Here is a 14,256-nt window from a genome sequence, read left to right as displayed (position 1 = left end):
GTTTTCAGTATAGTGTGACCGGGTGGGATGTGTTGCTTGGTGTCTTTGGTGGTATGCTTCAGTGATGTAGCACTATAAAAAGGGCAACAGTTCCACTATACAAGAAGACACAACACGAACATACTTCAGTCTCCCAAAACACACACTTCGCACAACATACACGCAACACACAGCATACATGGGAGGCCGTTCTTACATGACCATAGCTGTTAATAGGACGTTAATTAATCAAACAAGCAAACCACAAAATATATATTTCAGGTTATGTAAATAATGTTAATACAGATAGATGCTAATAAGTGAGGTAGCAGAAAACGACAAACTGATATCATTCTCGAATATCGTAACAAACACTGCCATATACTACGGACATTCACGCTGTATTTTTTCTATCTTTTTTGGTACTCTTTTAAACACATCAAAGTCATAAAGCAAATCGTATACTGATTCAAGATCATTCTCTAAAGAAACACATACAGAAGTTATCTCAAGAGTTCTGACCAGTATATCTAGGTTTCAAGGACTTGTATTGAAGCTGTGAAGGAACTGAATTTTCTTTCATACCTACGACTGTAGTACTGGCTGGTCCAGGGAAATACACTCATGCCGCCTAAGGCTGTATTGCATGGCTACCCATGCAATAAAGCCTCGTGACGTCAAGGCGCCAGCAAAATTTCTATTTACTTGGTAAAATTTTAACAGTTTTTCACAAACTTGACTGGTTTTTCATTAAAAGATGCAAACAACGAAATTTTTGTTGAAAATATCACGTAATTTTTCATAAATGGACCTTTCGAATATATTTCAAAATGGCGGGATATTATAGTTGTAAAATTGCAATAAAACATCGAGGTATGAAAGACAAATATTATTTCATAAGTAGATGTGAAGGATAGGGATATTCTACTTTTACAAAACCCTTGGCATGCCCCAGGTTTAACTACATTTTGTGACCCTCGGGTAGAATATCTCTACCCTTCATATCCACATATGAAATAGTTTGATAATATTGTCCCAGTATGGTTCATGAATGGAGAACGGTGAGTAGTTCATATTAATGTAAGATATTTGATTACTGGCTGTGTTCAATTCTGTATTTGTTTATTACAGAGTTATCTTCCGTTGTGGGTAGGTATTGATTGTTACATCAATAAATGTTTTTGTGATCGTAACGTCATATTTTTCAGGGAAAACTACGTCATTTTTCCTCATAAAGCCATGATTCTAACAATTAATATCTACTAGCAAGGGAGTAATATGCAATGATGAAATAAAGTACACGCTGTATTCATGCCGTCCATAAATGACTGAATCTACCTGCCCGGGTCGAAAACGAAAACCAGCTTTTCACTGTTTTTGATGCTGCGATAATAGTTCTGTTCAAAATTGACAAGTAACTAGTATCTTTGTTTTGATAAGCCCGAAAAAGAAAACATATCATTCAGATCGTACTCCAATTAAGTGAGGTAATGCGTCCTTCAGATGATAAATATTTGGTAACAGTGTTCACTGCACTGTAGAAAGGTCTTGGTGAACTTGCGTACTGCCACATAATGTCTGACGATATTCGTCTAAAACCTTCTGCCGCATATCTCTAAATGTAATGTCGGAACTAGGTAGGAACCCTTCAATGGTGCTGTTCTCACCAACGTAGTCGAAGTATGACCAATGAGTTGTGTCCCCTGGATCATACTTGTAGCATTGGATGGTGGCGCAGTAGTCGGCTGTATTGTTCCAAAGTTTATGGGTTTGGTACCAGTCCTGACTGATCCACGTTACATCTCCGCTATTGGCAACAAATGTTTTTAAAGGTTTTTCATCAGGATCTGTTGTATGTTTGTTGTAAATGGACACATTGATTTGTCCAAACAAGACTTTGATGACTGCGTTTGCGTTGCCATGGTTATGGATTGGACTGTAATGTTTTGATGGCCAAATCTCGAGGACGTACGGGATTCCAGGAGAATCGCCGAGATTTTCACCCAGAGTCACCCGTAAATAGGTTTCCCTAGCATTATGTTGATGACAAGAGTATCTGGCTTTCTCCTGTAGCATGTTGTGTAACAGACAACCATTGGTATCGATACTAAACCGGATGGCGTCAGAAAGAAGAACGCCATCTACTTCCGGTGGCGAATCCAACTCGATTTTACGAATATTATCGTACATTTCCTTACAACCGGGTGGAAGACTACCTGTGTGATAAAAGAAAAACATTTTTTATGATAAAAGTGAACCGCCAAGAAAAGAAAGCATTATTGAATGACATAACATTGTTGCAAGCTAATTGGTAACAAACTACGCAGAATTACAGATATTAATAGGAAATGGCTATTTGTAAACCATTTAAGTGTTATGGTGATATTTAGCAGCCTTCTAAAAGGCCCATGTACATTGTATATAGAAGATTTTGCCCAGGAGTGCCTTTTGAACCGGCCATTGTACATAAATTATGGTTTATTATGAATTTCAAATTATTTTTAGGTATTAATAATATGAATTTGGAAAATCAAGTTTCAAATATCAAATCGGGTAATGACACCACTACAATTTTAGGATTTTTAGTGCATTATGTGCATGATTTCAAAATGATTACCCTGGATGGACTTTGAGCTGAAGGACCCAATTTTTGTATTTCTATCTTGTTTTATATGACAACCTTAACATTGATTATAGAAAACAATAGCTAATTAATATATAAAGTGCATTGTATAGTACAAGAGTACAATTTTGTGTTATCAACATTTGTATTTGACACATTTTAAAGCGAATAGTCGGGCAAAGAAGGGCTAAAATCGGTAAAATGGTGTTAATATATCCAGTATAATTTCTTATGAAATAGAAAAATAAAATTTCCCATCAAAATCGCTCTGTATGCGAAGAAATTAATATTTATTATGGGAATCCTAATGCGTCCTCCCGACCGGCTATCAGTGCAGTTCAACCTTAACGCATGCGCAACATCCACCACTCTCCGTAGTAAACAAAACATGGCTACCGTAGTTTCGAACCAAAAGGTTTCCGCCAAAACAACCAACTGACTCACCTAAAATGCGAAAGGAAAGGCAATGGAGCAGCGACAATCCCAACAAATGACTCGGTAAACATTACGACGCATGGAGAGTGTTAATACAACTTGTTATAGTGAAGAGAACAGTTCAAACGAGCACGCGGCTCCGGACCGCTAACGTTACTGTACGTACCTAGGCCTACTACCCGGTACTCCCTGCTCAGCTGATAGTGAGTGAGTCTTCGTATTTTGATCATTATGTAAATAGTCCCTAGCAGTATTTTTTCATGAATGAGTGGTCACATATGGTCACATGTTTCATACCTGTTCCCCAATCGCGTAAAACGTAACCCTGGGGTAAATAGCGGTTCTTTCGTGGGGCCTCTTTAGGGGTAATGAATGCCCTGTATATTTATAAAATGTACCGTTGTAATGCATGTACAGTTAGAATGTAACCGCTAGTGTATTATCAAGCTAAGGTTTGTTTCAATTAATCTATAATATTATGCTACCGGTCAATTCATACAGTTCTGATGTATATATTTATAGATTTTTAATTTGTAAATTATTGTTCTGTACATGTTCTGGTAGTGTTATACACATACATTGTATGTAGGATTTACATTGTAGGTTAATTGGTAAAATTGTATTGTATATGTTCTGATATACACATATACATATGTACATGTAGGTTTTAGCTTGTTCTTTAGATATATTTGGAGGACACATACAGTATTATTTCTGGTCATAATAATAAATAGTGTTTGTATATTTATTACAACTGTACCTGGTTCATGTGTATATGACAAACTTTACAAAGTTGAAATGTACTGCAGCCATGTATCATTTATAATTTTTCTGAATTTTTGTTGGAACTATAGATGATGAATTTTGTATCTTTTTGAAACAATATTTTATTCTATCAAATGCATCAGTGACACATTCACAACTTATAAAATGTTTTCTTTAAAATAAAAAAAAACCCTGTAGAATGAACCTACATTTATTCATTTATATATATTTGAAATTCATCATTTCAATTTTTGTCATATTCAACAGATATAAAAAATTGTTGGTTCTTTTTTTTCAGGCACCATGCATGCATAGTGACATGAATACAGAAAGTTCATCCCTTGGACCTGTATACAAGTGTATGTATACATATACATACAATTAGCATCATATGAAAACTGAAGAATGTTGATTTGAGTGCTCTTGAAAGTAAACTTTACCAATATGGACCTAGAAGATCATAAACAAAACATTTAAACAGTATTAATTTATTAAATGTTCCTTTCAACTGTAATCATTAAATAAAATTATGATGCAATACTTTTTCATTGTTTAACTTTGTAGAAATATTTGTTTATATTAGTCCTCTAGATCCAGTGATTATAATTCTTGCATCCATATGCCTGCCCATTTGTTTGTCAGGGCTTGTGAGATAGCTTTTCAATTACTTTTAAAATATAAGGATTTTTTTTACATATAGCAATATAGATACCATTGTCTTAGGATTTCTAAATTCTACTTTACAAGAGAGTAGACTCAACATATAAATAAAACCATAAAACTAGCAAGTTATCTGAAATGTTACAAATCTTTTTGTCTGAACCAAATTTCACATTTATTGTCTATGTGTAACTTGTACATAGACCATTTATGTATTAATACTGTAGTAACAGTGATTACAAACACATAGACTAAAATGTAGTATGTAGTACTATGTTCATCTGTCTTTGATTTGAGTTCTAAACAAAAAAGTGGTACCTATTGGGAAGTTGTGACCGGGGGGGGGGGGGGGGGGGGGGGGGGGGGAAATACAGAAGAAATAGCTACACATGGAAAAAAGAAAGATATACAGTACCATATGGATTCAAAGTTGCTCCAAAATCAATGAGACTAAATAACCAAAAAAAAGCCATGTAAACCCCAAATATGCAATGACCAGATCAATGATAAAGCACCCTTCCACTTCCAGTTATCTGTAGCTATTTCTTCTCTATTTCAACCCCCCCCCCCCCCCCCCCACCCAAGTTACAACTTCCCAACCTCATGATTCTTCTGTCTTTTAGCCCCCCCCCCACCCCACCCCCACCCCCCAACACACACATACCTGATTGATTGCCATGTTATTTCAGGTTCCTATTCAGGTATTATTCCTAAAAACCAAAAAGGGTATACACACTGTGTACTCTCAAAGGAGGGGAACCACTTCATTCAAAAATGGAATTTACAATTTCATCTTAATTTTGAAATTTTCAATTTAATTATTAATTACTGGACTATTAAAACAGTATAGAACCCCTCGGCTACAGACAAAGTACTGTGGTACACATTTCTCTTAATGAATTACTTTTCTTCCAACTCAATCATCTTTTTTCTCCAGAGCACAAAAAAGAACAGGAAACAACAGAAAAGGAAAGTAACATACATGTAGGCCTATATGTTTTCTGGAAATATATATGATGTGTTAATTCTCACAGCATAGGCCTACATGAATGTGAAGAATTAAATATTATCAATGTTTGAGAGAATTTCCTAGTTGTAATTCTATAGCAGCTACATGGAATGTACGTTTACATATATACATTGTACAATACATATACATCATAAAAGTTTCTTTCCTTCCAGCTGGACATTCATGTCATCTCTCTCCAGAACTCAAATATTGTTTACAAAAAAAAAACCAGAGACATAGATAATTTAATTAAATCTCTGCAAAAAACTACACGAATAATTGAACACATATATTGTACTTGTAAAATATCTATGTATGAGCTAATTTATTTTCACATCTTTGACAGCTACATGCATGGACGTTGTATGGAACGTTTTCGTGTGGTTTTAAATGGGAAATTATGTTACGATTATTTGTATTTAACCTTCATGATTCGGTTGATGTAAAATACGACGAATGCGATGCTGCAATAATTGCCCCTTGCCGGGGCCCCATCTCTGCATCGGCCGAATATTTGTGTCGATTTCCATGTATAAAGATGCTTTTATCGAAAAATGATTACAAAGCATTGTCATTAATGTAAGAATACTTCATTTGCATCAAATGTATCATCTCAAAACAACAATTTACATACCGCATTAGTGGTTTATCACACGAAACGAAACCGACACGACTGAGAAACACATGTCCATGTTGACATTTCCACGCAGCCTCGTTTTCAAAGAGTTTGGCGAATTTATATTTAGAACTGTGCTAAATTTACTCGGGGCTTCCCCAAAATTTCAATGGTCAAAACTGGACACCGTAAGCAGAACTTGACCATCATTATGGTATACAATGACTTTTGGAAGGCCAAAGAACGCATTTAGACTGGTTTCCTTTGCCCGACTATTCACTTTAAGTTACAATTGTGAGAGTTTTCAGTAACCAAGGTTTTCTTTTCTTTACGCAAATATGAAGTTAACAGGCATCTGTCCAAAATGAACGTATCCGTTTTATAACAAATATATTATTAAGGATTTCTAAATGCATTTAACTATAGAATTCCTTTTTCTAGAAATATTTCTATTTTTAAAATAAGCCGTACCAGAGAGCATGTACAGTCCGCTGTCCAGAACAGACAATGTTGTGTGGTCACTGTGTAGGACGAAAGGCGAAAGGTTCCGAATGAACGGATTCTTTCGGAAACAGACACTCCTCTCACTGTCGATCGCTGAAACAAACCAATTGTGAATATCATAGTTCTCCAATACATGTACCTGTATAAAGACAATAATACATGTAATAATAAAAAGAAATCTGCTGTATACGATTTAAATGAAAAGAAATCGAATTTTTATGATCTCAAAGAAAAATTCAACAAAACCTGGTTACTCTCATCATCAGAAACACACGAGCGGTGAGTCGTGTGTTTCCGACGATGAGTTGCTGTCACAAGGGATTTTCGTTTTGTAGCATTACTTCCATATTTACGTGGTTATTATGACAACGATTTTTAACATGTCATTGTTAGTATTGTTTCGTTGGATAACCACCGATATTTCTACCTATGGATATTTAAATTTATATAGAAGACATTGATTGGTTACAATACAGGTAACATTCTCTTTCACGGGTGAAATACTTGTTTATCCGATGCAATATATCTACATGTATGTCGTGTGAGGCTGTATTACATGCTTATACCCATGCACTACAATTTCGTAACGTCACTACGTAAACAAAAATACTAATTACTTGTTTAATGCTAACTTTTATTTTCAGAAACAATGCTGCTTTTACTACAATGAATGCAACAAATAGGATTTGTGTTAAAATGTTCAACAATTTTCATGTATGAATAACGTTATTGATTTGCAGTTGCTGTATTATTCGAACGCATTTCTAAAAAAATGGCGCGCTATCAAATCTGTCAAATGTTAGGGATTACACGTTCACGATTAGGACAGGGGCACGCAACATATGATGTCTTTATTAATTACACGTGTAGAATCTACGTCATATTACGATGCACAGTGTTGAAACATGATCAAAATATTATTTTATTAACAGCATTAACGTGAGCCTGTGCAACAGGTAGGCCTAGATGGCATATTTCAACAGTTGTCTCCATGTAACACAAATTAATCCGTGCGCGTGTAATGTCATGTAAGATAGAATTTTCTTTCATACCTACAGGTGTAATACTGGCTGGTCCAGGGCAATACACTCATGTCGCCTGCGGCTGTATTGCATGTCTACCCATGCAATAAAGCCTCGTGACGTCACGGCGTCAACAAAATCTCTATTTCTTCGGTAAAATTTAAACATTTTGTTCACAAATATGACTGGTTTTACTATAAAAGATGCACACGATGAAATTTGTGTTGAAAATATCACATAAAATGTCATGTATGGAAACTTGATTTCCAGTCGTGGATTTCTTCGAATTTATTTCAAAATGGCGGGATATATTAGTTGTAAAATTGCAATAAAACGTCGAGGTATGAAAGAAAAATACTCTTTCATAAGTGGATATGAAGGATAGGGATATTCTACCCTCGGGATCACAAAATGTTGCAAAACCCTCGGCAAGCCTCGGGTTTTACTACATTTTGTGACCCTCGGGTAGAATATCCCTATCCTTCATATCCACATATGAAAGAGTCTTATACTCTTACATAGCTATCTTACATGGGCAAACTCTATATAACAAAGCGTGATGTGAGAGAAAAGAACCGACCAGCGGTTAGAACATGGGTACTGCTCCACAAAGGATTCAAACTCTTGACTCAGGGGTAGAAAGCTTTCCAGAACAATAATTTTATTCAAGAGTTGATTTATACAGACATATATGTAACATACATTAAAAAGACATCTTGTTAACTACTCAGCCAGCGCGGAATAAAGAAGAGTAGCTCTGCAGAGTATCTATAACAGGTACCAGCGTTTAAGAAACATTTCATGCTTAAGTTATTATTTTTTAATTTTGTAGTAATTTCACTGTGAGTACAATTTTACATAGAACATGTCCTATCCGTCTTATGACACAGGGTACCCCACTTCTCTTAAATTGTAGAGCATTTACAGAACAACAACCATTAAACTAAATATAAGAATCTTATCGGACAAAATATCTATATAATTGACTTCGATATGAAACGTTGTACAATGTATGCCCCTAAATCAGCTGTGCTTACCTTTTGCCCTTTTTAAGGCCGAAGAAGAGATAAAAGCCTTGCTATCATAGAGCTCGACGATCCCTTTCCCTTCTGCGCTAAAGAGAACGTGGTATCTGTCTCGTATTTCCTTCTGTTCTTCTCGTGTTGTGGCTCTTGTAAGTAGGTCACACTCCAGTAATGTGGTTTCCTCCATGGTGTAACCTTTACCATACTTCAAAACGAGGCTATCTCTGTTACAGCTGACCCAGTAAGAAATTTGTCTGTCTTCTTCGTACCCGACATGTTGTTTTTCTATTCTACTTAGTCTTGTGTACTCATTTCCGTGGGTTATACCCAATTCCGCGAAGGTTTCACCAATCGTAAGCTTGACGTTGTCAGAGGTTGTCGCTGTTGTCATGACTACAAGGAAAGGGGCGTTTCTAGTTATATTGAAGGTAAAGACACCCTGTCCATTGACTGGCATTGACTTGTTCCATGTAGGATGTGTTCTGAATTCACCTGCCAAAGGTTCTCTAGTCTGTAATAATGAAAATGTTCAATGAAAAGCATGGCACGTACATTAACAAGAGAGGCAGTCTTGAAACGGCCATAGCTGCATTTAAAGAGACAATTCAGTCTAACTTTTGTCCAGAACTACTCAAATTGCTCTTTAATAAAGTAGTGTTTTTTTATCTTTTTAGGTGCATGCTCATGTTTAAAAACCAATATTATGAACTCATCGGTTGTTATATATTGCATTTGTTTAACTTTTGTGAATTTAGCTCGATAGTGGGTACAACGCACATATTTTACATGCTTAATCGTATTCCTATATGATTCGGAATTTCAATTTAACGTTATCAATTAGAATACTTAACAATGCCACCGAATATGTCAATATTATATCTTTTTATATGTTACATGTTTCATGAGGAATGTAGAACAATATTTTTATGTCATATTTTGCCTCGTTGTTATGTAACAGAATAAGCCTCACTAAATTGTCCATTTAATAATATGACGTGAATAGAACTAAACCAGATTCATTCCAAACGTATTTATCGATTTTTCCTATTATGAGCTACATTATGACGCATGGATAGTTTAAGCGTTTTCTAAACTTTAACTGAACTTAATTTCCGCCTTTTCAAGAATTGTTTTCTTTATTATTTGGTTAAACCGACTCTTGTCTAATTACAAATGTACGATTCATGTAACAGAGTATGCTCGATTAAACAAACAATAATAGTATATGAACCACGGATTTGTTCATTGTATTATACATATTAACCTTTGTATACTGTTTGTGAGAGTATATATATTTGTATCATTTACAACAATCTTTGAAAATTCAAACTAGATTATCTGCGGGTAAGATGTTCCTGATACCTTTACATACCATACATCTGTCAGATGACTGGGGTCGGACGACGCCTACATCACGCTTAACATGTATCCGACAAACATGTGTTCCGTTCATTTGTCCTTCTCCGTCAAGTTTACAAACATCAGACAGTATAGTGATGAACATAAAGAAGCACCTGTAAACAAACACACACATGTGTTCCGTTCATTTGTCCTTCTCCGTCAAGTTTACAAACATCAGACAGTATAGTGATGAACATAAAGAAACACCTGTAAACAAACACACACACGTGTTCCGTTCATTTGTCCTTCTCCGTCAAGTTTACAAACATCAGACAGTATAGTGATGAACATAAAGAAACACCTGTAAACAAACACACACATGTGTTCCGTTCATTTGTCCTTCTCCGTCAAGTTTACAAACATCAGACAGTATAGTGATGAACATAAAGAAGCACCTGTAAACAAACACACACACGTGTTCCGTTCATTTGTCCTTCTCCGTCAAGTTTACAAACATCAGACAGTATAGTGATATACATAAAGAAGCACCTGTAAATAAACACAAACACGTGTTCCGTTCATTTGTCCTTCTCCGTCAAGTTTACAAACATCAGACAGTATAGTGATATACATAAAGAAGCACCTGTAAATAAACACAAACACGTGTTCCGTTCATTTGTCCTTCTCCGTCAAGTTTACAAACATCAGACAGTATAGTGATATACATAAAGAAGCACCTGTAAAAAAACACAAACATGTGTTCCGTTCATTTGTCCTTCTCCGTCAAGTTTACAAACATCAGACAGTATAGTGATGAACATAAAGAAACACCTGTAAACAAACACACACATGTGTTCCGTTCATTTGTCCTTCTCCGTCAAGTTTACAAACATCAGACAGTATAGTGATGAACATAAAGAAACACCTGTAAACAAACACACACATGTGTTCCGTTCATTTGTCCTTCTCCGTCAAGTTTACAAACATCAGACAGTATAGTGATGAACATAAAGAAACACCTGTAAACAAACACACACATGTGTTCCGTTCATTTGTCCTTCTCCGTCAAGTTTACAAACATCAGACAGTATAGTGATGAACATAAAGAAACACCTGTAAACAAACACACACATGTGTTCCGTTCATTTGTCCTTCTCCGTCAAGTTTACAAACATCAGACAGTATAGTGATGAACATAAAGAAACACCTGTAAATAAACACACACACGTGTTCCGTTCATTTGTCCTTCTCCGTCAAGTTTACAAACATCAGACAGTATAGTGATGATACATAAAGAAACACCTGTAAACAAACACACAACACGTGTTCCGTTCATTTGTCCTTCTCCGTCAAGTTTACAAACATCAGACAGTATAGTGATAACATAAAGAAGCACTGTAAACAAACACAACACGTGTTCCGTTCATTTGTCCTTCTCCGTCAAGTTTACAAACATCAGACAGTATAGTGATCACCTGTAAAAAACACAACATGTGTTCCGTTCATTTGTCCTTCTCCGTCAAGTTTACAAACATCAGACAGTATAGTGATATACATAAAGAAACACCTGTAAACAAACACAAACACGTGTTCCGTTCATTTGTCCTTCTCCGTCAAGTTTACAAACATCAGACAGTATAGTGATATACATAAAGAAGCACCTGTAAAGAAACAAACACCCGTTCATTTGTCCTTCTCCGTCAAGTTTACAAACAAACAGACAGTAAGTGATTAACATAAAGAACACCTGTAAACAAACACACACTGTGTTCCGTTCATTTGTCCTTCTCCGTCAAGTTTACAAACATCAGACAGTATAGTGATATACATAAAGAAAGCACCTGTAAACAAACACAAACACGTGTTCCGTTCATTTGTCCTTCTCCGTCAAGTTTACAAACATCAGACAGTATAGTGATAACATAAAGAAACACCTGTAAACAAACACAAACATGTGTTCCGTTCATTTGTCCTTCTCCGTCAAGTTTACAAACATCAGACAGTATAGTGATATACATAAAGAAGCACCTGTAAACAAACACAAACACGTGTTCCGTTCATTTGTCCTTCTCCGTCAAGTTTACAAACATCAGACAGTATAGTGATGAACATAAAGAAACACCTGTAAACAAACACAAACATGTGTTCCGTTCATTTGTCCTTCTCCGTCAAGTTTACAAACATCAGACAGTATAGTGATGATACATAAAGAAACACCTGTAAACAAACACACACACGTGTTCCGTTCATTTGTCCTTCTCCGTCAAGTTTACAAACATCAGACAGTATAGTGATATACATAAAGAAGCACCTGTAAACAAACACACACATGTGTTCCGTTCATTTGTCCTTCTCCGTCAAGTTTACAAACATCAGACAGTATAGTGATATACATAAAGAAGCACCTGTAAACAAACACAAACACGTGTTCCGTTCATTTGTCCTTCTCCGTCAAGTTTACAAACATCAGACAGTATAGTGATATACATAAAGAAACACCTGTAAACAAACACACACATGTGTTCCGTTCATTTGTCCTTCTCCGTCAAGTTTACAAACATCAGACAGTATAGTGATATACATAAAGAAGCACCTGTAAATAAACACAAACACGTGTTCCGTTCATTTGTCCTTCTCCGTCAAGTTTACAAACATCAGACAGTATAGTGATATACATAAAGAAGCACCTGTAAACAAACACAAACACGTGTTCCGTTCATTTGTCCTTCTCCGTCAAGTTTACAAACATCAGACAGTATAGTGATATACATAAAGAAGCACCTGTAAACAAACACAAACACGTGTTCCGTTCATTTGTCCTTCTCCGTCAAGTTTACAAACATCAGACAGTATAGTGATGAACATAAAGAAGCACCTGTAAACAAACACACACATGTGTTCATTTGTCCTTCTCCGTCAAGTTTACAAACATCAGACAGCATAGTGATATACATAAAGAAGCACCTGTAAACAAACACAAACACGTGTTCCGTTCATTTGTCCTTCTCCGTCAAGTTTACAAACATCAGACAGTATAGTGATATACATAAAGAAACACCTGTAAACAAACACACACATGTGTTCCGTTCATTTGTCCTTCTCCGTCAAGTTTACAAACATCAGACAGTATAGTGATGAACATAAAGAAACACCTGTAAACAAACACACACATGTGTTCCGTTCATTTGTCCTTCTCCGTCAAGTTTACAAACATCAGACAGTATAGTGATATACATAAAGAAGCACCTGTAAACAAACACAAACACGTGTTTCCGTTCATTTGTCCTTCTCCGTCAAGTTTACAAACATCATACAGTATAGTGATATACATAAAGAAGCACCTGTAAACAAAACACAAACACGTGTTCCGTTCATTTGTCCTTCTCCGTCAAGTTTACAAACATCAGACAGTATAGTGATATAACATAAAGAAGCACCTGTAAACAAACACACACACGTGTTCCGTTCATTTGTCCTTCTCCGTCAAGTTTACAAACATCAGACAGTATAGTGATATACATAAAGAAGCACCTGTAAATAAACACAAACACGTGTTCCGTTCATTTGTCCTTCTCCGTCAAGTTTACAAACATCAGACAGTATAGTGATATACATAAAGAAGCACCTGTAAATAAACACAAACACGTGTTCCGTTCATTTGTCCTTCTCCGTCAAGTTTACAAACATCAGACAGTATAGTGATGAACATAAAGAAACACCTGTAAACAAACACACACATGTGTTCCGTTCATTTGTCCTTCTCCGTCAAGTTTACAAACATCAGACAGTATAGTGATATACATAAAGAAGCACCTGTAAACAAACACACACATGTGTTCCGTTCATTTGTCCTTCTCCGTCAAGTTTACAAACATCAGACAGTATAGTGATGAACATAAAGAAGCACCTGTAAACAAACACACACATGTGTTCCGTTCATTTGTCCTTCTCCGTCAAGTTTACAAACATCAGACAGTATAGTGATATACATAAAGAAACACCTGTAAATAAACACAAACATGTGTTCCGTTCATTTGTCCTTCTCCGTCAAGTTTACAAACATCAGACAGTATAGTGATATACATAAAGAAGCACCTGTAAACAAACACACACACGTGTTCCGTTCATTTGTCCTTCTCCGTCAAGTTTACAAACATCAGACAGTATAGTGATGAACATAAAGAAGCACCTGTAAATAAACACACAACACGTGTTCCGTTCATTTGTCCTTCTCCGTCAAGTTTACAAACATCAGACAGTATAGTGATGAACATAAA

At 35.8% G+C, this 14,256-nt stretch overlaps 1 protein-coding gene across 1 annotated transcript; it reads right to left on the bottom strand.

The window, feature by feature from the left end:
• Nucleotides 1-264: 264 nt before the first annotated feature.
• Nucleotides 265-10,151, bottom strand: LOC138330959 (uncharacterized). Its single transcript, XM_069278428.1, has 4 exons — nt 10,011-10,151; nt 8,651-9,149; nt 6,559-6,684; nt 265-2,195 (listed from the first exon to the last, which is right to left on the bottom strand). The coding sequence occupies exons 1-4, from the start codon at nt 10,140-10,142 to the stop codon at nt 1,507-1,509; spliced, it is 1,446 nt and encodes a 481-aa protein (XP_069134529.1). The 5' UTR covers nt 10,143-10,151; the 3' UTR covers nt 265-1,506.
• Between the last annotated feature and the right edge of the window lie 4,105 nt (nt 10,152-14,256).

The sequence above is a fragment of the Argopecten irradians genome, chromosome 9 (genome assembly GCF_041381155.1).
Source record: "Argopecten irradians isolate NY chromosome 9, Ai_NY, whole genome shotgun sequence".
NCBI lineage: Eukaryota > Metazoa > Mollusca > Bivalvia > Pectinida > Pectinidae > Argopecten > Argopecten irradians.
This window is presented reverse-complemented; position numbering and strand designations above follow the sequence as displayed.